Source organism: Prionailurus bengalensis, chromosome E4 (assembly GCF_016509475.1).
Source record: "Prionailurus bengalensis isolate Pbe53 chromosome E4, Fcat_Pben_1.1_paternal_pri, whole genome shotgun sequence".
NCBI lineage: Eukaryota > Metazoa > Chordata > Mammalia > Carnivora > Felidae > Prionailurus > Prionailurus bengalensis.
Genome location: NC_057360.1, coordinates 21645750 through 21668379, shown reverse-complemented (window position 1 = coordinate 21668379; position 22630 = coordinate 21645750). Strand labels below are relative to the sequence as shown.

General features: G+C 37.3%; 1 protein-coding gene across 1 annotated transcript; it reads right to left on the bottom strand.

Annotated features, from left to right (window-relative positions):
• Positions 1-11072: 11072 nt before the first annotated feature.
• PTGS2 (prostaglandin-endoperoxide synthase 2) lies at positions 11073-18759 on the bottom strand. The gene is made up of 10 exons (XM_043567850.1): positions 18558-18759; positions 17725-17841; positions 17460-17603; positions 16417-16560; positions 15772-15953; positions 15014-15097; positions 14660-14906; positions 14089-14375; positions 13371-13518; positions 11073-13227 (listed from the first exon to the last, which is right to left on the bottom strand). The coding sequence occupies exons 1-10, from the start codon at positions 18607-18609 to the stop codon at positions 12818-12820; spliced, it is 1815 nt and encodes a 604-aa protein (XP_043423785.1). The 5' UTR covers positions 18610-18759; the 3' UTR covers positions 11073-12817.
• Between the last annotated feature and the right edge of the window lie 3871 nt (positions 18760-22630).

Below are 22630 nucleotides of genomic sequence, written 5' to 3'. Positions count from 1 at the left end.
TTACAATTAACCGGCACATTTTTCATTTTCTTGGTTATACATAAAATAATGGTTCATCATTGACTGCATAGCATCTTAGGTTCTATGAAATATGGTAGGTATTAGAAGGTAATCTTTATTTCCAATACTTGCATCTCTTTTCAGTATCTCTGGTTCTTCAAAAATTTTGGATGTTACAGAGTGTGATAGTTAACACCTTATGTCAACTTGACTGGCCCTGATTAAATATTATTTCTGAGTGTGTACATGAAGGTGTTCCCAGATGAAATTAGCATTTGAATTGGTGGACCCAGTAGATTGCCCTCCCTCATGGGGGTGGAATCATCCAATCTGTTGAGGGCTTAAACAGAACAAAAAACTGAGGAAGGAGGTATTTGCCCCTTTATATTTCTGTCTGCCTGCTTGAGTTGAATAATCTCATCTCATCCTCTCTGGCCTTTAGACTGGCATTTACACCATCAGCTTCCCTGGTCCTCAGGCCTTTGGAATCAGATTGAATTACACCATGGGCTTTCCTGGGTCTCTCCAGGAAAAAAAAAAAAAAAAATATATATATATATATATATATATATATATATATATATATAATTTCCTATTGGTCTCTGTCTCTGGCAAACCCTGACTAAAACAGAGAGGACATAAATTTGATTCACAAAAACTTGGATACATTATTATTGTTATAAGACTTGCTGTTTTGGGAGAGTAAAGCCATTGGTATCATGTCTTGCCAAGCATCATCAGCATATGTACTTCTTAAAGATTTATATGTTACAGAATGTCCATATCTCATTACAACAATGCAGAATTCCTTTCTAGTTTGACTCCTTTCTCATATAATTGAGAAATAGGGCATCAACCTGTTCCTACTTTAGAAATGTTTATTCTCAGAAGATCTATCTATGTACCGAGACTGTACAACTTCAGCTCTGGATAGAATTACTTTAACAGAAATAAATTATAATATTATATGGATAACTTTTGCTCAGAAGTTTTCTAAGCAACAATCATTTTTGGACAATCTCTGTCTTTTGTCAAACTGTTCCCTAGGCCATCACAAATTACGCTGTTCAAAACCACTTACTTAATGAAAAATATCCTGAAAAACTGCTGTCAAAGAATAAAGTTAGCTTAATTTTTTTTCTTTCCTTTTTCTTTTTTTGTTTTTTGCTTTAGTCTCCTATTATTAGTTTTCATCTGTTTATTATTCACTTTTTTCTATCATTTTTTTAAAAAAAATTTTTTTTTTAACGTTTATTTATTTTTGAGACAGAGAGAGAGCATGAACAGGGGAGGGTCAGAGAAAGAGGGAGACACAGAATCTGAAACAGGCTCCAGGCTCTGAGCTGTCAGCACAGAGCCCGACGTGGGGCTCGAAGCCACAGACTGTGAGATCATGACCTGAGCCGAAGTCGGACGCTCAACGGACTGAGCCACCCAGGCGCCCCTATCATTTCTAATTGTTGTAAGCAGCATCAGATTACCTTTGGGAGGGGCACCTGGGTGGCTCAGTCGGTTAAGCGTCCGACTTCAGCTCAGGTCATGAGCTCACAGTTTGTGGGTTCGAGCCCCACGTTGGACTCTGTGCTGACAGCTCAGAGCCCGGAGCCCGGAGCCCAGAGCCTGTTTCAGATTCTGCGTCTCCCTCTCTGTATGCCCCTCCCCCACTCGTGCTCTGTCTCCCTCTGTGTCAAAAATAAATAAACATTTAAAAAAATTATCTTTGGGAACATGTTGAGTTTAAATCAATTAATATGACTACAAAAAATTTTACGTAAAGCATATGTAAATTTATATATCACCCAATTTATAATGAAACTTTTATAATAGGACAAAACAAAGTCAAATTATTTTTCTAACAAATTAAATTATATAAATATTGAATAAAATTGTACACTTGGACACAGTTAACATTTTGTTAATTTTTTTCAACAAACTTAAGAGGTGCTTTTTGCCTTTAGAACAGAGCAGTGTGCCTTCTTTTACCTCTTTTACTTTTCCTTCTATTATTTTTGTATGTAGTTATAATTCGAGTCAGGAACATTTGACACAATTTTTCTATTGATTCTTATGAATATGATTTTATAACTAGTGGTTTTATAATTTCCGTGTGAAATTATGTTCTTTTTCTATTTTATGTGAGAAAATAGACACTATAAAATTATCAGTATCTTGCCCTATGAAGATAATGGCAACCAAATGTTTTATTTATTTATTAAATTATTTTTTGGGAGAGCATAAGCAGGGGAGAGGCAGAGAAAAGGGGACAGAGGTTCCAAAGCAGGCTCTGCCTGATAGGCTGACAGCAGTGAGCCCGATATGGTGCTTGAACCCACAAACCACAAGATCATGACCTGAGCCAAAGTTGGACATTCAGCTGACTGAGCCACCCAGGTTCCCCCCCCCCATATGTTTTATTTTGAGTGATATAGTGAATGTCCATGATAGATATTCTACAGGCTTACTACTTTATTCACGAAGTTGAACAATTTTTGTCATTGGATTGGAAATGTTTTTTTTTAATAAAATTAAAGTTTATTTCTTTTTAAGAGAAAGAGAGTGTGAGCAAGGGAGGGACAGAGAAAGAGGGAGACAGAGAATCCCAAGCAGGCTCCACACTGTCAGCCCAGAGCCTGATACAAGGTTCGATGTATGTGAGATCATAACCTGAGCTGAGATCCACAGTCAGATGCTTACCCAACTGAGCCACCCAGGCGCCCCTAGATTGGAAAATTTTTAATGAAAGTTTTCTACCTAAAATTAAAAACAAAATTTAGAGAGGTGAACATGTAATTGTTGAAACCATTTTACAACACAAAAGTTGTTGGCATGGTTCAAGGATGTGTTTTCAGTGATTTAAAAATCTTTTGTTTTTAGATTTATTGTCTCATAATGCAAAGGAAAAAAAGGATTTTAAGATAACTATCAAGTAACTGAAAGAGGAGGCACCTGATAGAATATTTGTTAAATGTGTTCATTTTATTGGTACATTTTCCATAAAAATAATCTTTTTTTTCAAGTTATCGTATTTTCCTTCATTTAAGACATTAGAATGTCCTAACCTAGCCATGACTGTGGATGCAAGAACAATCCTGTTCTTCAACTTTTTGATTACAAATGACAAGGAATAGAGGTGCCTGGGTGGCTCAGTTGGTTAAGTGACCAACTTCAGCTCAGGTCATGATCTCGCTGTTCCTGAGTTTGGGCCTCCTGACTGGCCCTCTGCTGACAGCTCTGTGTCTTCCTCTCTCTCTACCCCTCTCCCACTTGTGCTCTGTCTCTCTCTGTCTCTCTCTCAAAAATAAACATTAAAAAAATTTTTTTAATTAAAAAAAATGCCAAGGAAAGATAGTGATTCACATTGCTATATTCAGACCACTGTGTTAAAGCGATACATTCAAAGGCATTTTAAATGATGCATCCTTCTTTCTAAATAATTAATCAATATGGCACACATTTTTTTTTTTCCATTGGTAAAGGTATATTCAGAGACAGTAAAGTCTACCAAATATAGGAAACCTAATATGGGACACCCCAAGGAATAATTTTGCAAATGATGCAAGGTATGCCCATCTATAGTTGCTTCTTGGACCTAGATTTGACTAAGTAGAGATTCATTCCATTATGGAAATAGGAACTATACTAAAATCTCAGGGTTTTTCCAACTGTATTAGTCAGCTTGGGCTGCCATAACAAAATACTACAGACTGAGTCTTTTAAACAACAGAAATTTATTTCTCACTATTCAAGGTCAAAGTGCCAGCCAAGTCGGTTACTTATAAAGGTTCTCTTCCTGGTTTATAGAAGGCCACCTTCTCACTTAGCAATATGCATTTAAGGTTTGTCCATGTCTTTTCATGGCTTCATATCTCCTTTCTTTTTAGCACTGAATAATATTCCATTTCTGGATGTACCAACTAGAGATAATCCTATTAGATCAGGACCCCAACTTCATGACTTTAACTTTAATGACTTACTTAGAGGCACCATCTTCAACTATAGCCACACTTGGGGTTAGAACTTCAACATACGGATTTGGGGAAGATACATTCAGTGCATAACAGCACCCCCCTCACTTTATAAACCAGAAAAAGATCCATAGAGAATGATGGGAAACTCAAGATTAAAAGAGACCTAAAAATTATGAAGATAAAGCTTTCCTTTGGTGTTTTCTACCAAAAACCTTTTAAATAACTTGTTAAGTAAATTCATGGGAAAACTTGATTCTCAGTTGAAAGCTTTTGGACCATAACATTAACATGTACTAGAAAGAGACTGAGTTCGACATGCAATATACAGTTTGTTGTACAAATCCTTCTTGACTTATAATGTGGTTACATCTGAGAGCTGTAGCTCACTGCTGCTGCCTAGCATCACAAGAGAGCATCGCTCAGGAAAATATCAAAATTCATAACTTGAAGTACAATTCCTCGTGAATGCACATCACTGTTGCACTATCATAAGTTTGAAAAATCATTAAGTTGAATCATTGTAAGTGGGGGACCATCTGTATGTATCTATGTTGAGTAATTTATATACATACTTCCCAGTATAGGAGGTGGGTCCCATTACTGCCCATCTATTCTTCTCTGTCCTCAGCAACTACTATGTTAGTTTCCTACAGCTGCTGTAACAATTCGAATTTATTATCTCACAGAGCTATAGTTTGGAAGTCCTAAATGGGTCACACTGAGCTAAAATTGAGGTGTGCCTTCCTTTCTGGAGGCTCTAGGGGAGAAGAGGTTTTCTTGCCCTTTCCAGCTATACAGGCTTCCCAAGTTCCTGCATCTTTGGTTCTCTTCCATCTTCAGTAATAGCTGGTCAAGTCTTATATTACATCACTCTGACACTGACTCTTCTGCCTCCTTCTTTCACATAAAAGGTCTCTTATGATTACATTAGGTAATCCAGGATGATCTCTATTTTAAGGTCAGATGATTAGCAACCTTCATTCCATCCACAGCCTTTGTTATGTAATATATGACAGATTCCGGTAATTAGTACTTGGACAACCTGGGGAGGTGGGGGGCATGATTCTGTCTACCACAACTACCAAGGTAAAAAACACTTTAAGTAATGTTTCCTATAATAGTATGACAGGATAGACATTTCCTGAGCTGTAAACCTTCTTATACCCAATCTCTTATACCCATTAAACTGACTGAGAAAGCAAGAAGTATATTGTTACTACAGGATGTGTAGTTATTAAGTTAACTTAGGAGTCAGATGTGAGATGATGTAGCCTTCTCTAAACTGAAGAAAATGAAACTCAGAAAGATTTCTGATTCTTCATTTCACAGAAAGTCAATGTTAAAACCTCAAATTACTTCCACTGTTTCTGATTTATTTTCTCAGTGCAATGCTATCATTAATATTATTTATTATATAAATGGAGAAATTAAAAAAAAAAAAGAGGGGGCGCCTGTGTGGCTTAGTCAGTTGAGTGTCCAACTTGTGATTTTGGCTCAGGTCATGAGGGGTTGTGGGATCGAGCCCCACGTGCGGCTCCATGCTGAACGTGGAGCCTGCTTGGGACTATTTCTCTTTCTCTCTTTCTCTCTCTCTTTCAAAAAAAAAAAAAAAAAGAAAGAAAGAAAAAGGTAAATAAAAATAAAAAACAAATAACCAAAAACCAAAAAAAAAAAAAAAGTCATTTGCCTAGAGTTACAGTAGGCATAACTGTCTCCATTTTACCTTTTTAAAGGTGAGGAACATGGGACTCTTAGTAACCACACTGCTGACATTGGCAGAGCCCAGGTTTGCCTGACTGCAAACTCCATGCCCTGGCGGTAAGCATCTAGCCAGTCCACCACCATGTTATTATCATCAGGAATGTGAAAAGTCATGTTCTTGACTTGTAAGATCTCAGTAATTTAGTCTAGAAATTCACAATTGTTTTATAATTCCCATGAATATCTCTGGCTATTTCAAGTGATGCCATAAATTTTTAAACATAAAATAGAAGTCACGTTCTGAGTTAATCTATTTATGCTAATTCACTTTATTAAGAATATTTTTGATACATATCACCTTTTAAATAAGTAAAGAGAATTAATACGAGATAAGGGGCAGCCACAGCAATCTATTTGATGTTCAATTCCCCAAAGTTGGAGCTTTAATACAATTACACTGTTTCTGAGATTCAAAGGCTCTCATTCTCTGTCTTTGAAGCAGGCTTCTTCCAACTTAAACAGCGTTTCAGTAGCCTGATGTTTAGCACATTACTCAATAGTGTTGTCAAGTCTATATAAAATACACCATGAGAATGTTACAGAAAATTTACATTTTAAGTGGTAGGTTTCAGGGTGTGGGTGAGAGAAACATTCTTCCCCTTTGCATCATCTCCAACTGTTTTTTGCTTACAGAGAAAGATTGTTTACCCAATTGGCCTTTCTTCTGGCTTCTTTCTGAGTACTGTGTAAGTGGAAAACACTCCTTCAAGAGCATGTAAAATATACCCCACCCTGTGTTTTGTGAATGTTGTCATCATGCACAGGTATTGAGTAATAGCCAGGGAAAGTCACGCTATGATGCTTCCACATCACCTATTAGGAACAATCAGGAACATGAAAGAGCAAGTGAGTCTCTCTGGACAGGGTTCACTTGCAGGAAGACACAGAGGCAGGGGAAGTGGAAGCATTAGAGGCTAAGGCACAAGACCAACTCGAATCTTAAACTTCTTTCGTTTGGTTTCAGTGATGAGACATCTAGGAAACAAATTGGGAAGTAAACTGAAGATAACTGTTCCTGTGACCTTTATTTTATCAAATAACGATCTTTTCTCTGAAGTTTTTCCATGGCTTCAGCTCAAAGGCAATTTGACCGTTTAGTTTTCTGAGTGAATTTACGTAGAATGCTGAAATAAATTTCGCTTAATTTAGGCATTTAAATTATTATTGTTATTTTTTAAACATGTATTTTTCTTAATGTTTATTTATTTATTTTGAGAGAGGGAGAGTGTGTGTACAAGTGGAGGAGGGGGAGAGAGAGAGGGAGACAGAGAATTCCAAGCAGGCTCCGTGCTGTCAGCACGGAGTCCCAGGAGGGGTTTGAACTCACCAACTGTAAAACCCAGGGTTGGAGGCTCAACCAGTGGTGGAGCCACACAGGTGCCCTGCATTTAAATTAGTTATTACAGTGAAAGCAATCCGATCACTTTTGAATGCCAATTATTGAGAGTCCTTGAAGTAATGACTTATGTCTGAATTAAAAAGCAGTAAGTGATTTATCAAACTGTTTACTGTTTATCTTAAACAACTCCCCTCTACTTCATAGCCAGACTGTGGCTAAGCTCTGTAAAAGTTTGAGTCCTTAATAGTACATTGGAATTGGAGATGGAATTGGGGAACAATTGTTATTTCTAATCTTTCTTTTTTTTAACCTCAGCTTTGTTGATAACTATAGGAAATAAAGCAGCTCTGGGTTTCCTAAGTCTGTGATATTAAGTTTTTGAAATACAATTATTAAATAAGTTCTAACACATGTTGAAGATATCTATCTATGTCTATATACAGTAAAACTTTGGATTGTGAGTAACTTGTTCTGAGAGTGTTCCGCAAGAGAAGCAAACATTTCTAATAAATTTTAACTTGATAAACAAACGATGTCTTGCAATACAAGTACTATGTGAGAGAGAATTTTACTTTCCCAGCTTGGTTGGGTGTCCACTCTAGGATAATCTATTGTAGCAGTTTGGATAAGGGTTAGGAAAACTAAATGATATAAAAATGGCCTATAACCCTATTCTTGCCACCAAGAATAGCATCACATCTCTTCCTTTTTTCTTTTAACTTTTTATTTTGAGATAACTATAGAGTCATACGATGTTTCAAAGAAATGTACAGGGAGGTACCATGCAACCTTCATATCACCTCCTCTAATTTTGACATCTTACATAATTATAGTCCAATATCAAAATCAGGAAATTTACCTTGGTACAATCCATGGATCTTATTCAGATTTCCCCATTCATACATGTATTTGTGTGAGTGTGTGTGCATAGTTCTATGCCATTATGGCACATATGTAGCTTTGTGTAACTACCACCTCAATCAAGTTGCAAAAATATTCAATCAGCACAAGTCTCCCTCATGCTACCTTTTTATAACTATAGCTATCCTGAAATTTCTAATCTGGTAACCACAGATCTGTTTTCTTTCCTTATAGTTTTGTTATTTCAAGAATGTTATATATAGACAGAATCATAGAATAGGTAACTTGAAAGATTGGCTTTGTTTTTTTTCATTCACATAACTCCTTTGAGTTCCATCCAACTTGTTTTATGTATCAATAGTTGTATTTGTTTTGCTGCATAGTACTCCATGATATGGATATACCACTGTTTGCCCCGGTTTGTTTAACCATTAACCTTTTGAAAGATATCTGAATTGTTTTGCCTGGGGCTATTATGGATAAAGTTGCTATGAACCTTCATATAGAGACTTTTGCATGATTTTTTTTCTGGGATAAATGCTCAAGAGCACAATTACTGGATTGTATAATGTGGTAGGTAAAATAATGGTCCTTCAAAGAGTTCCATGCACCAATCCCTAGAACTTGTGAATATGTTGCTTTACATGACACAAAGGACTTTGTATATGTGGAAAAAAATTATGGATCTTGAGGAAGAGAGATTTTCCTGGGTTACCTTCATGCGCCCAAAGTGATAAAAAGTGTTCTTATGGGAGGGAGGCAAGAGGATCAGGGTCAGAGATATTAAAAGATGATGCCCTTCTGGCTTTGAAGATAGAGAAAGGGAGCATGAACCAAGTAATGTGGGTGGTTTCTGGAAGCTAGAAAAGGTGAGAGACAGATTCTCCCCTAACGATTCCAGAAGAAACACAGCCCTGATGACACCTTGATCTTAACTCATACAATCTATTTCTTACTTCTGAGCTCCAGCACTATAGATAATAAATTTTTGTTGTTTTAATCCATGAAGTTTGTAGTAATTTGTCATAGCATAAATAGAATACTAATATACGTGGTAAGAGAATTTTTAGTTTTAGAAGAAACTGCCAAACTATTTTTATAGAGTGGATATTTTGCTTTCTAAGATCTTACTCTTTCTTCAAGAATCAACACATATTCTGCTTCTTTCATGAAGCCTACTCTTAAGCACTTATTGAGTATTTTGTGATGTTTTTTAAGTATCAGACACTGTTCTGAGAACAGTGAATGATGCAAACCAGGTTGTTACTTTCTTGGACATGAAATTCTAGTGAGGACACAAATAATAAGTAAACATACAAATCAAGGTAATAACAGAAATAAATGCCAGAAAGAAGATGAAAGAGCTTTAGTAGTTGCTTTAGTTTAGGTGTTTGGAGGAGGCCTTTCTAAGAGGGGAAATTTGAGCCAAGATTTGGGTGTTGAGAAGGATCCAACCATGTGGAAATATGAAGAAGGAATTTTCTAAACAGGGGCAACAGCTTGAGAACCCTTGGTGGTAAGCTAATCAGAAAAAAGTTGTGGTGGGAACACAGTGAACAAGGCTAGGAAATTATGGTAGATGAGATTGGGTAGTTAGGCAGGGGACTGATCACTGAGATTTTCTAGGATATAGTTAAGAGTTTGGATTTGTCCACTGTGTAATAGGAAGTCACTCTTTTTCAAATAGGAGAGGAACACGATCTGATGTATGTTTGAAAATGACCAGTCTCATTGCTATAAGGTAAATGGTTTGGAATGAGGCAAAGAATAAAAGAAGGGAAACCAATTGAGAGATAATTGCATCAACTAGGTTGGTAGTATTGGAGTTAGAGAAAGGGTGACAGGTGTAGGATTTGTTTGTGGGTTAGAGTCAACAAGATTGCTGCTGGATTGGCTAAGGGCATTCTGAAAAGAGAGGTTTTTGCTTGAGAACAAGAAGATGGTGGTATACCTAACTTTTGAAGATTATTATTTTGGGTATATGGTGCCAAGAGGGCAGAGATTATAAAATAAGCTATTAAATTTATGTAGTTGAGTGGATAGGTTGTCATTGACAGTTGGGAGATTGGTTCTACAGCCATAAATTTGGGAGTTATAATTAATGTCTCAATTTATGAGTGTGTATGGGATTAACCCAGATAAGGGCAGATAAAGAGGGGGATCACGACATTTCAATTTATACAATGGAGGATGAAGAGATTGTTTTAAAAAAAATCTGAGTAATAGCACTCCATGAAGGTGGAGAAAGATCAGGAGAGTATCAGACCATGAAACCAAGGAAAAAAAAATCTTTCACTAAGGAAACTGTAGGCATTTGCGTTGAATGCTAGTAAGAAGTCAAATAAACCGATTAGGAGGATGGCTGAAATGACGTTGCACCAGTAAAGTACAATAGAGGGAGAGAATGAAGGAGGGAATATAATGATGGGCAATGGAAACTGAGCTCGATGCCTATGGAAGGAAATGAGATAAGTGGGGTAATGAATAGTGATGAGGTCAATGGGTCAGTAGGCTCAGTGAAGTTAGAGTTATATGTTAAAGTGTGAGTGTTGAAATAGGTGAGCTAGAAGGTGAGTCAAGGAAGATGCTTGAAACCAAGATTTTGGAAATGGTACAGCAATTGATGATAAGATCAAGGTATGGATAATCATAGGAAATGGTGGAAGAAGGTATCACAGGAATGAAGAAGGCTAAGGAAGAGAAAAGCCAGGCAGGATTAAGTAGGTGGTCCATGTAGATATTACCAAAATATCAACATTAGGAGTACAACAGAAGTCCATCAGCCAGGTATTAATGATTTGCCCAACTGAACATAACATCCCCCTCTTTGAACTTCCTTTTAATTCCTTTTACCTCCTTAGCAATTTTGTCTTCTTTTTGCATTTGGTGTACTTGGTTTTCTTCCCTTCTTCTAGATTAGGCAATGAAAACAAGTTTGGTGCTATCTCCTATAGCACAAAGCACACATTTTCCAATTCAGTGTTGCAATGAACAAGAATAATAAATAGTGACCCTAGGAAGTCTCTCTCTGAGGGCAGAACCATTTCATTAAGGTTCAGTCTAGTTTGGAATAGATAGGAGAATGCAAGACAATGGTTTAAGTACGGCGCTTTAGAGAAATCATATGTCTTATGACAAAGATATATGGAAACAGTCAAAATTTATTGTAGAAGAGATTTTTCCATTCTTAAATAGTATAAAAATAAACAGGCATTTGTTTCAACAGTTACATTTGACATTAAGTTAATTTAAATACACATTTGTCTTAGGCACCAAAACCTTTGTATATTATATTCCAAATTCCTAGGTTTGGTCAGCAGGTTGATGTTAATAAAAGTTTTTTTTTTTAATCAATGAAGTTAACATTTTTAATACAAGCCCTTCTAATATTGACCATTTCTTTATTAACTATAAAATTTTTAAACATAAAATCTTAAAAAATCCCCTGAGTTATTTCCTTTAATGAAATTTCAATTTCTCTACCTAAAAGACATGCTTTTGCAATTATTTACAAATACTGATGTCATCTGTAATCAGTGCTTGATTTAAAAATATTAAAACTCACAGTGCTTTGCACACATCTCCTCAGTAAATTATAGCTGAATGAATTAATGAAGGATCCACAGGTCCTTCAAAAAATGTATAAAAGGTCAGTCTTGTGGTGTATCCAGGCTAATGAGACACAGTGTTCTCTGTGGGCTGGTGTATGGGTAAACCTTCCATATTTCATTATACCAGAGTTGGGTTGCTGAAAATTTATTCAGAAATTTTAATCTAATAATTTTTCTTGTAGTTTACATAGTAATTCAGAGAGTTAATCTCAAAGAAGATATACTGATTCTCACATAATGAAAAAAAAAATCAATGATTGCAGCCTAAACCTAGTTTATAATAACGTCCTAACAAGACATAAATAATAATCCTCAATAAATTAAGTAGTATACAGTACCAGCAAATGTCAGCTGACAATGAGATGTGGAAAAGAAGAAACATGTTCTTCCTGGGAACTATTCAGGAATTGTTTGGCTTTGTTTTTCAAGAAGAAAGGACGTTCATTAGAATAGAAATACAACTTCCCTCTATCAAGAACCCCCTGCAGTTCTCCGTAATGCGTTCAAAGCCTACATGTAAGCCTACAAAGAGGCTTCTTCCATTACACTTAGTTAAAATTAACTATAAATAAAGTTCTCTGCTTTTCACTTAAAATAAGTGTATGTCCTTTTGTAGAGGCTTTTTTAAGGGCTGTTTTTTTTTTCTCTTTCATTTTTGTTAAGAGGAGCTAAGTTACTAGTAGTCCTGAGTTGAGGTTTTCCTGAAAACTTGCAAAAGTTCAGATACGAAAATATAGACAGAGGGAAAAGATAAGAAAGAAAATAGAGTCCACCGAAAGATGAACTCAGATCTTAAAATCAAGAAAACAAAATAGAAGGAGTAAACTGATCAGAAGAGAGTTTCTCCCAGTACAATGGCTAACAGAAGAAAAGAAAAGGAATAGGTGCAGGTAGTTGCTTCTAATGCATCATGGAGGATACACTGGAAATCCCAGGGTATACACTGGAAAAAAAACTTGCAGCATTTTGCCATCTTGGACCAGCATTTAAATGTCCAAACAGCTTTGCTTTTGTTATTATAAATAATTTAAACTGAAATTCAAGTAAAAGGATGTCAAACTCATTTCCCATCAGTTTATAAAAAAGAATGAAAACTGTTTTCCCCTTTAACCTGAAGGAATGACATCTTTAAAGCAGTGACATGAAAATCTTCACAAGTATGACCCCTTTCTCCTTAACAGAAGATGTTAAGTAACATAAGGAGTTTAACATAAATATTAAATAATTAAGTTAAAAGAAATAGTCCATATAAATAAATAAATAGGATTAATACCCTTCTACAGTTCAGTTGAACGTTCTTTTAGCAGTACTGTGGGATTGATATCATCCAGTCCAGAGTGCGAAGAGCTTGCATTAATGGTGACTGTTTTGGTGAGCTGTGGATCTTGAACACTGAATGCAGTAAAAGGACAGCCCTTAACGTTATTGCAGATGAGAGACTGAATCGAGGCAGTGTTGATGATTTTAAAACCTACTTCTCCACCAAAAGTGCTAGGCTTCCAGTAGTCAGGAGAACATATAGGATTACCCATAAGTCCTTTCAAGGAGAATGGTGCTCCCATTTCTACCATGGTCTCACCAAAGATGGCATCAGGGCGAGGCTTTTCTACCAGAAGGGCAGGATACAGCTCCATGGCATCAATATCACCATAAAGTGCTTCTAACCCCGCAGCCATTTCCTTCTCTCCTGTGAAGGTGACAAAGACAGATATACAACCAATGTAAAACTTTACCAAAAAAAAGTTTTAATCCTTTTAATCCTTTGCTCAATTTGCTTTCAACTCTCTGTTGTTTCCATTTGACCCTTGATTCTTTTAAGAAGTTTCTCACCTGTGAGTTCTTCAAACGATGTATAGGGCTTCAGCCGAAAGCGTTTGCGATACTCATTAAGAGACTGGTACTTCATCTGTCTGCTCTGGTCGATTGAGGCCTTTGCTACTTGCTGCACTGCAGCTGGAACATTCCTACCACCAGCAACCTATGGAAAATGAATTAAGTTACAGGACAAAACTTTTAGGCATATTTATGGTGATTTCTGTCTTAAAAACATTCATTCCTTGGGTACAAAGTAGGTAAGACTGATGTTCCCAGCTGAGACCTACACTATCCAATTTAGAAATTTTATTTCTAGGGGTGCCTGAGTGGCTCAGTGGGTTGAGTATACAGCTCCATCTCAGGTTGTGATCTCACAGTTCATGACTTCAAGCCCCACGTCGGGCTCTCTGCTTTGGATTCTCGTACTCTGCCTCTCTCTCTTTCTCAAAACTAAATACACATTAAAAAAAATTAAGGAATATTTATTTCTATGATCTATAGATTGTATAATTATAGAAAGTTTTTGAAAATATATTTAAGGGATGACTGCATATTTCTATTTGATAACTGTAGACTACAAGTTCAGACTTTTCAAAAAAAGGTAGGCTTCTTTTTCAAGAAAAGAATTGACTAACAAAATAATTACTCTTTCAGTAAATTTAAGAAAAATCATTTCAGTGGCAGAAATTCTAGTTACTAATCCTTTGTTTCATTTTTCAATAATAAGGCTTACCCTGCCAGCAATTTGCCTGCTGAATGATTCCACGAACTGGGTAAGCCCATGTTCCAGTAATATAGAGTTGTTGTAGACAAACTGCTGGAAATTGTACTCCTGGTCATCTATTTGCAAGGTGTCAGGCAGAAGGGGATGCCAGTGGTAGAGTGTGTTAAACTCAGCAGCAATACGGTTTTGGTATTGGAATTGTTGGTTGAAAAGCAGCTCTGGGTCAAACTTCAGTTTGAAGTGATAGCCACTCAAGTGTTGTACATAGTCTTCAATCACAATCTTAATGGTTTCTCCTATTTACACAAAACAAAAAAATTAGAGCATTAATCCTCTGGTTACCAACTTTCAAGCAGCTGAAATGCAATTCTGTTAATCCAGTATTCACTTGTATTTTTTCCTTTATACCATCCAAACAAAAGGTATTTCTATTACCAATCATGCTCAAGGATTGAATTCATCTGGAGCATGTGATTTTACATTGACTACAGTCTCCCAGAACTACTTAAAACATATCAAAGGTAACTAGTTGTCTCTGAGGAAGAGGGTTTTATTTAAATTCATTTCTCTTCTTGTTTACCTATCAGTATTAGCCTGCTCGTCTGGAACAACCGCTCATCATCCCATTCTGGATGCTCCTGTTTAAGCACATCACACACTCTGTTGTGTTCCCGCAGCCAAATTGTGGCGTACATCATCAGACCAGGCACCAGACCAAAGACCTCCTGGCCCACAGCAAACCGCAGGTGTTCAGGAACATGAGGTGGGTAGATCATCTCGACCTGAGTATCTTTGACTGTGGGAGGATACACCTCCCCATCGATTATCTAAAAAAATAACAGTAATAAAAATGTCAAATTTTAATCACTACAGATTTTAAAATATGGGTAAGTGGTGACTCATCATTAATTCTTAATACTCAAATGGCACACACCTGGTATTTCATTTTTCCATCCTTGAAAAGGCGCAGTTTATGCTGTCTATCCAAAGTTTCACCATAAACATGACTTAAGTCCACCTGGAAGATTATGGAAAAATTTTATTTGTTACTGTTGAAGTTCTACAAAGTGTCTGCAATATCATTTATCATTAAATAGTTTGATAAAATACCTATTTTTCTCACAGCCACAAAATACTAAATTAATTCGTTTATCCACTGACACCACAAACCTATATATGTCTCTTGTGTTTAAAGATATTTGTATCTCATATGGAGCCTATAAGTATATAATATGCTTTACTATAAGTGTATGGCATTTCTTTTAATAAGCATCAGAAAATGTATTATTGATATAAAATTCTTACTGATAAATTGAAACTGTGTCATTGAATTCCAAGGAATAATAATGCTGCAAAAATCTCATAATAGCAGCATAATCAGGGTACCAACAAAAGTTTGAAGAGACAAGTTTTTACAGTGCTAATATTTTAAACTAAAAATATAAGAGCCAAATTACAAATAATAATAACATCTGTATGTATGTATGTGTGTGTGCACGTGTGTATTTTTACTAAGCCAGTGAATTAAAATGGAAATTCCATTAATACACATTTCTGGAATAGAAATTCCATTTATAGACAAGGGATTTTTTAAAAAGAGGGTAATTATTTGGTGTAGCAAATATATATATGCCCTTTAATGTTAGCACTCAGTATGATTTTTGCTATAATTCCAATTTAATTCTGTCTTACCCCATGGCCCAGTCCTTTGGTGAAAGCTGGTCCTCGCTTATGATCTGTCTTGAAAAATTGATGGGTGAAGTGTTGGGCAAAAAATGCAAACATCATATTTGTGCCTTGGGGGTCAGGAATGAACTTTCTTCTTAGAAGAAATTTTTCCACAATCTCTTTTGAATCAGGAAGCTCTTTCTTGCCTGAAAAGTGAGAAAGCTAAGAATTCATCTACATATTAAGGAAGCAGATAGTAAATGGGGACTTGTGGGAGAAATACAATTGTGAACAGGGTTATAATGCAAATGGAAATTCTAAGATACAGGGAACACCTTATTGAATGATGTTATCTATTTTAACTAGTATTTTAACTAGTATTAATTCAGTATTAATGAAAGAATTTGAAAACATGAAGACATTACACCAAAATGCCCATTCACTTTCATAGGATAGTTTACAGAAAGTCACACTCTCAAAACAAAACAAAACAAAACAATCAAACAACAACAATAAACAAAACAAAAACCTTCCACGGATACCCAATAAGAAAGCAAAAAAAAAACAAAAACGCTTTTATTAACAAATTACAGTTCAGTGTTGAATTTTTTTAGGTAGCAATCTAGTCCCTATTGCAATGAACACCTCTCTACCCCCCTACACACTCACCTTTCACACCCATGGGTGTTGGGCAGTCATCAGCCACAGGGGGAAGAGCTCTGGTATAATAGGAGAGATTGGAAAAGGCTTCCCAGCTTTTATAGCCATAGTCCACATTGTAAGTTGGTGGGCTCTCGATCAAATGTGACCTGGCTGAAATTTTCAAGAAAACAAAAATTTTGTTTTAATTTTTCCCATACTCAAGACACACCAACGTTCATTTTTACTGTAAAATGGGCAAAGTGGCACTAAAGACTGAACTGAATTCCAACAACCAAAGATAACCCATTGTAAAACAGTTACACTTTAAAGTCTCACTGCTGCTTGTACTAAAAAAATCAGAAAGAATGATTCATTAAAATGCACTTTGGGACACCTGGGTGGCTCAGTGGGTTAAGCTTCGACTTTGGCTCAGGTCATGACCTCCGGGTTAGTGAGTTTGAGCCCTACATCAGGCTCAGAGCCTGGAGCCTGCTTCGGATTCTGTGTCTCCCTCTCTCTCTATCCCTTCCCTGCTCATGCTCTGTCTCTCTCAAAAATAAACATTAAAAAAATAAAATAAAATGCATCTTTAATACAGTATATATACTTTACCCAAACATGATCTAGCCATCTTGAGTTTTCAAATAATCATCTACTTACTGCATAAGAGGCCTACGAAGGAATACCTGGGCATGAAACCCACTTTAGAAATAAAGTTATTTTCTTGCTCACCCAAATCCAGATTAACCATTTATTTTAATGGATGCAATGCTATGGCCCATGGACATTTAGTAAACAAGTGGACCACATTTCCTTCACAAACTGGCAAGAGTAGTGAATTTAGAAGAGGTGTACAGGATTGTACGTAGAATTCGAAGTGAGACAGAACTTTCTAAACCAGATGAAACTGAGATGTCAATATTTTTGGCCATTAAGATAGAAGGAAAACTAAAGTCATTTTATAACAAGAATGAAAATATATTTCAGGATTAGGTTTAATAACCTAAGGTTCTATAAAGTGCATTTTTCTTTGAGGAAGCTAAAAACCTTAGAAAGGGACTTGTACTTACATGTCAACACATATTTCATAATTATATTTTGCAGGAAGGGAATGTTATTGACAATGTTCCAGACTCCCTTGAAGTGGGTAAGTATGTAGTGCACTGTATTTGGAGTGGGTTTCAGGAATAACTTTATTCTTGTCAGAAATTCAGCTGCAAAAAAGAAGGAAAAAAAAACGGAGAGATTAACAGGACCCATTATAAAGTGCTAGTTTGTAAAGTGATAACTGGATACATTCCCAGTCCCAATGAGGGCACCCAAGGGCAAACTTACGTGTTGAACAGTTTTCACCATAGAATCCTGTTCGGGTACAGTCACACTTATACTGGTGAAATCCTATGCTCAGACATACACCTTGGTTTTGGCATGGGTTGGAACAGCAAGGATTTGCTACAATAAAAGTAAGGACAGTATATAAGTCATTCTTTAGTTTCTTAATTTTGACTTAAACATTTAGTTGTTTTACATACTATAGATCAACTTTAAATTAATAAATTCAAGAAACATACATGTAGTCATGGGAAAACAGTTTTTTTAACCTGTCACATACAATGATCATAATGAAAATACCAACTCCCTTTTCTAAATAAGGGTAACAATATTCAACCACATTAGTCATGTTGTTAAGCTTTTTCTTAAGTAACATTTTAGATGTTCAGCATTTTTAAGGAGCTCAAAAAAGTAGCACTTTCAAAATTAAAGGGTAAATTTAGGGTAAATTTCAATGTAAAAACAGCTTGTTTTTAAAATATTGATTCCTATTCTCTAATAGTAGGCACCACACACAAACATTTCACATACATTGATTGTTTCTGTCTTACCGTAATAACAATCTGCAAATTAGTATCACTATTCCTATTTAGCAAGATGAGAAACGTGAGACCCACACCGGTTAAGTAACTGGCTCATGATGATCAGAGCTTGTGGCAAAAGGTGGGATATACACCCAGTTCCCTTGGACTCCAATGGTCCAACCTCTTTACCAAGTCAAACATCGTCTCCATTCCGGGACTGTTCACAGTACCGGGAGGACCCGGGAGGTCAGAGCGGAACCTCGTCCGGGGTTACGGTACCGAGGGTTCCCCGGTGCAAGGAGCCAGACCCACCTGCACGGCAGAGCGCCAGGGCGGCGCAGAGCAGCAGGGCTCGGGCAAGCATCTCGGCGGCGGGCGGAGCGCGGGCGGGCGGAGGCGTTGCCGTATTTGGGCTCCCGCGGAGGAGCTGGAGGTGGCGCTGTGCGAAGTTCCCGTGCGTTTCCTGACGCTCGCTGCAAGTCGTTTGACAACTGGAAGCTAACGGAGAGAACCTTCCTTTTATGAGTGAAAACTAAGCCCACGTGACGACATGACTGTTTCTTTCCGCTTTTTTTTTTACCCCCCCAACTCTCCCCCTCCCCCTGTCTACTTAATTGCGTAAGACCCGAGTGGGGGCAGGAGTTTTACCCACGCAAATGAGAAGATCGGAAACCTGGGAAGCTGCCCTCGGCTTCCCCAAGGCGGGTGCAAAGCGAATTGCCCCCCTCCCTGCTCCGATCTCACGCTTCACCTTCCTCAGTCCCTCAGGTCCAGAATGCAATTTGCGCCAGATTCCCTTTCTCCCAGTCTTTGACCCGGAGCTTTCCGGACCCGGTGCCTCGGCGGATTCCCCTGGGGGGAGGGGAGACACTCGGCTTCCTCTCCCGGAATCCAAGCGGCTGGAGGTCCCAGAGCGCAGGGAATCCCCCGGCGCGGCCGCCCCCATGTCTCATCCTCAGGTCTTTGGGGGGCCGGAGGAGTCACAGTCTGGGCAGACGGGGCCAAGAAAGGCTGACATGTTTTACACGTCATGTACTTCAAACATGTCACCACTTTAGTGACGACCCTTAACCTGGAGTATATGCAGCACATACATACATATATACATTGTTTTTTGTTTTTGTTTTTTAATTTGGCAGGATGAAATGTAATAGCTATAGTCAGAGTACATATCTGTAACTTCAAAGCTAAGCTGTTCTTCACATAAATGTTGTTCTCCACACCCCCACCCCTTCCTTGCTTCTTGGAGACAGAAAAAAATGTTAATTCCTCTCCACAATACTGCTCCTAAGCAATTATCCTGTGAATAGTCCATCTGAGCTTGAGGGATCACCACGATAACGTTTCCTCTCCTCTGATGAAAACAGGAAGGCAAGGCGCCCAGGGTCTGCGGGGATGCTAAATGTCCACAACATCTGCTTTAAAGCATTTCTTTCTTGGCCCCGCGGTTCACTTTGCTTAGCAACCCTTCGCAGGAGATACACATAAAAGGAAAAAGATCCTTAAAATTTGGTTTTTTGTCTTTTCTGCCCACTTTTCCAAGATGATGAATGTGGCAATGGATCAAAGTACAACACTGCATTTATTTTTCAGTTGTCTGGGCTTATTAGTGCAAATTTTCTATTCTCATTTTTGGAACATGGTTTGATGAGGAATTGAGTGGAAAAGATGGATGATTTTGACAATTTTGAATTTCTTTGTCCTTTGTTTTTATTTAATATCTTTTGGTGGTAGGAGGGTGAAATCCAAGCAAGAAGGAAGGAAGGAAGGAAGGAAGGAAGGAAGGAAGGAAGGAGAGAGAAAAAGAGAGAGAAAGATAGCAAAGTGGAGAATAAAAAGCTCAATTAAGCCATACATTCTTAGCACTAATGGAAAAAACAACATAAAACCTGAAGTAAATCTACACCAGATACCTCAATTTGTAGAAGTCTTGAAGGAAAAAAAAAGAGACTCACTTGGAATTTTTTTTCTTGCCATTTGCTTAATGTACACAGTATCTAATTTTACATGAGACACAAATGACTAAAATTCCATCTCATCCAGGAAGCTTTTCTCCTCCTCTAGTCATATTTAATCATTCCATTTGTGACACTCCCACTTATTGTACTAAGTCTTATATGAAATTTTAACTAAGAGCATAACTTTTTGAAATAATTCCACTTTTCTGTTTCACTTTAAATAAGTAGGTTGTGTCTACTCAAATTTTAAACTGATATTTAGGACCATTAATTTGAGCAAGTTTAGGTGTCACTTAAGAATCCATACCCTGGCTCTGCTGGTGTATTGAAATTTTACATTGTAATCCGGAATTTATGTTAAGTCATCCTCATTGTTATCAGCACAGAGCCTGACACAGGGCCCGAACTCACGAACAGTGAGGTCATGACCTGAGCCAAAGTCAAACGCTTAACTGATTGAGCCACAAGGCGCCCCAAGAAAGGGCACAGTTTAGAAAGGAAGTCCAAATATGGGCTTGAGGAAAAACCATCATGATATGATTTATTAAATAATTTTGACAAGTGTGAGAAAGTGAAATCGAATGGATAGTACATATTGGGATGCTGGTCACGAGGGGATGTTAAATGTCCCAAACCAACTCCAGATGGCTACACATATTTTAGGTGGAAAAGTACTATGATTACTGTGCCATGATGTATCACACCATAAAAAATAAGGTTTTGATTATGCAAAACCATAGCTCTCACTTTTGTATATATTTAGTGTTTCTGTGTGTATTTTATTTATTTTATTTATTTACTTTTTTTTTTAACGTTTATTTATTTTTGAGACAGAGAGAGACAGAGCATGAACGGGGAGGGTCAGAGAGAGGGAGACACAGAATCTGAAACAGGCTCCAGGCTCTGAGCTGTCAGCCCAGAGCCCGACGCAGGGCTCGAATTCACAGACCGTGAGATCATGACCTGAGCCGAAGTCGGCCGCTCAACCGACTGAGCCACCCAGGTGCCCCTCTGTGTGTATTTTAGACACACACACACACACACACACACACACACACATATATAAATATATACTATATATTATATATATATAAATATATACTATATATAAATTTATACTATATATACTTATATATAGTATAAACTTTCTTAGTCTCTAAAATGTGTTGGGAAATTCTCTGCATGAAGGAAAATAAGAAAGCATGTTAAAAATCTTCCAGAGCATTCTGTTGAGTTTTACTGCCCCCTTCTGCTGCTTGAATTTTTATCAACTTCTTTTTCTTTATGATACTGTAAAGATTGCTAGATAGGTTTTGTGTCTGATGTTACAATGTTCATAAAAGTCTACATGTGCAGTGCTCATTTTAAATTTAACTCATGAATATACTGAAAAAGAATAAAATATTTGTTCATTGAAGTAATAAGCCATTTATATGAGTTAAAAGAAAATGAAAAATGAAGCTCTTAATACCCCAAATTCCAAATGAGCTAACATTTTTGAGAGAGACATTTCTTATCATTGAGTAGGGTTCCAGCACTCAGACATGCAAGAATGCTCTGATCCCACTCTCTCCGGCAAGGAGCTTCTTTCCATTTCCCTCCCTTCTACCTTAGTTGATTTAGTGATTCATTCAGAGGGAGTGGAGATTGCCCCATGTCTTTTCATTCATGGCCTGCTGGCTAGAAGAAGAGTTTTGCCATCTTGCCTCAGGGTTATTTATTTTTTTTAATTTTTAAGTTTATTTATTCACTCTGAGAGAGAGAGAGAGAGAGCACAAGCAGGGTAGGTGCAGAGAGAGAGGGAGAGAGAATCCCAAGCAGGCTCTGCACTGTCAGTGCAAAGCCCAATGTGGAGCTTTAGCTCACAAACCTTGAGATCATGACCTGAGCTGAAGTCAGACGCTTAACTGACTAAGCCACCCAGGCACCCATCATCAGGGTTATTTTTAAGAGATCTTTTAGCAAAGTTATACCACAGAGTATACAGAAATGCTACTTACAAAGGGCCTCTAGTTTAGTCCTTCAGTAAATCCTGGTTATGCACCCATTCCTGCCTATATAAGAGAAATTTCAAGGCTATAAAGCAGATTTTTTTAATTAAAAAAATTCTTATCAAATAAACCAATGAAGAAATACCAAATAATATCCATTTCTGAGTTTTATAAAAAGTTGGTCTTCTTTCTTTTCTTTTTAAAAAACATTTTTTAAACAATTTATTCATTTTTTGAGAGACAGAGAGTGAGTGGGGGAGGGGCAGAGAGAGAGAGAGACAGACACAGAGAGACAAAGACAGAATCCAAAGCAGGCTCCAGGCAGGCTCTGAGCTGTCAGCACAGAGCCTGATGCGGGGCTCCAACCCACGGACGGGAGATCATGACCTGAGCTGAAGTCGGAAGCTTAACCGACTGAGCCACCCAGGTGACCCTC

Excerpts from the sequence above, each read along its gene's own strand:
- PTGS2 (XM_043567850.1), bottom strand. The coding sequence starts at position 18,609 with ATGCTTGCCCGAGCCCTGCTGCTCTGCGCCGCCCTGGCGCTCTGCCGT. Across the intron at positions 15,098-15,771 it reads CCAAAGGACTGGGCCATGGG|GTGGACTTAAGTCATGTTTA; the intron begins GTAAGACAGAAT and ends ATAATCTTCCAG. Across the intron at positions 13,519-14,088 it reads GCAGGCAAATTGCTGGCAGG|GTTGCTGGTGGTAGGAATGT; the intron begins GTAAGCCTTATT and ends CATTTTCCATAG.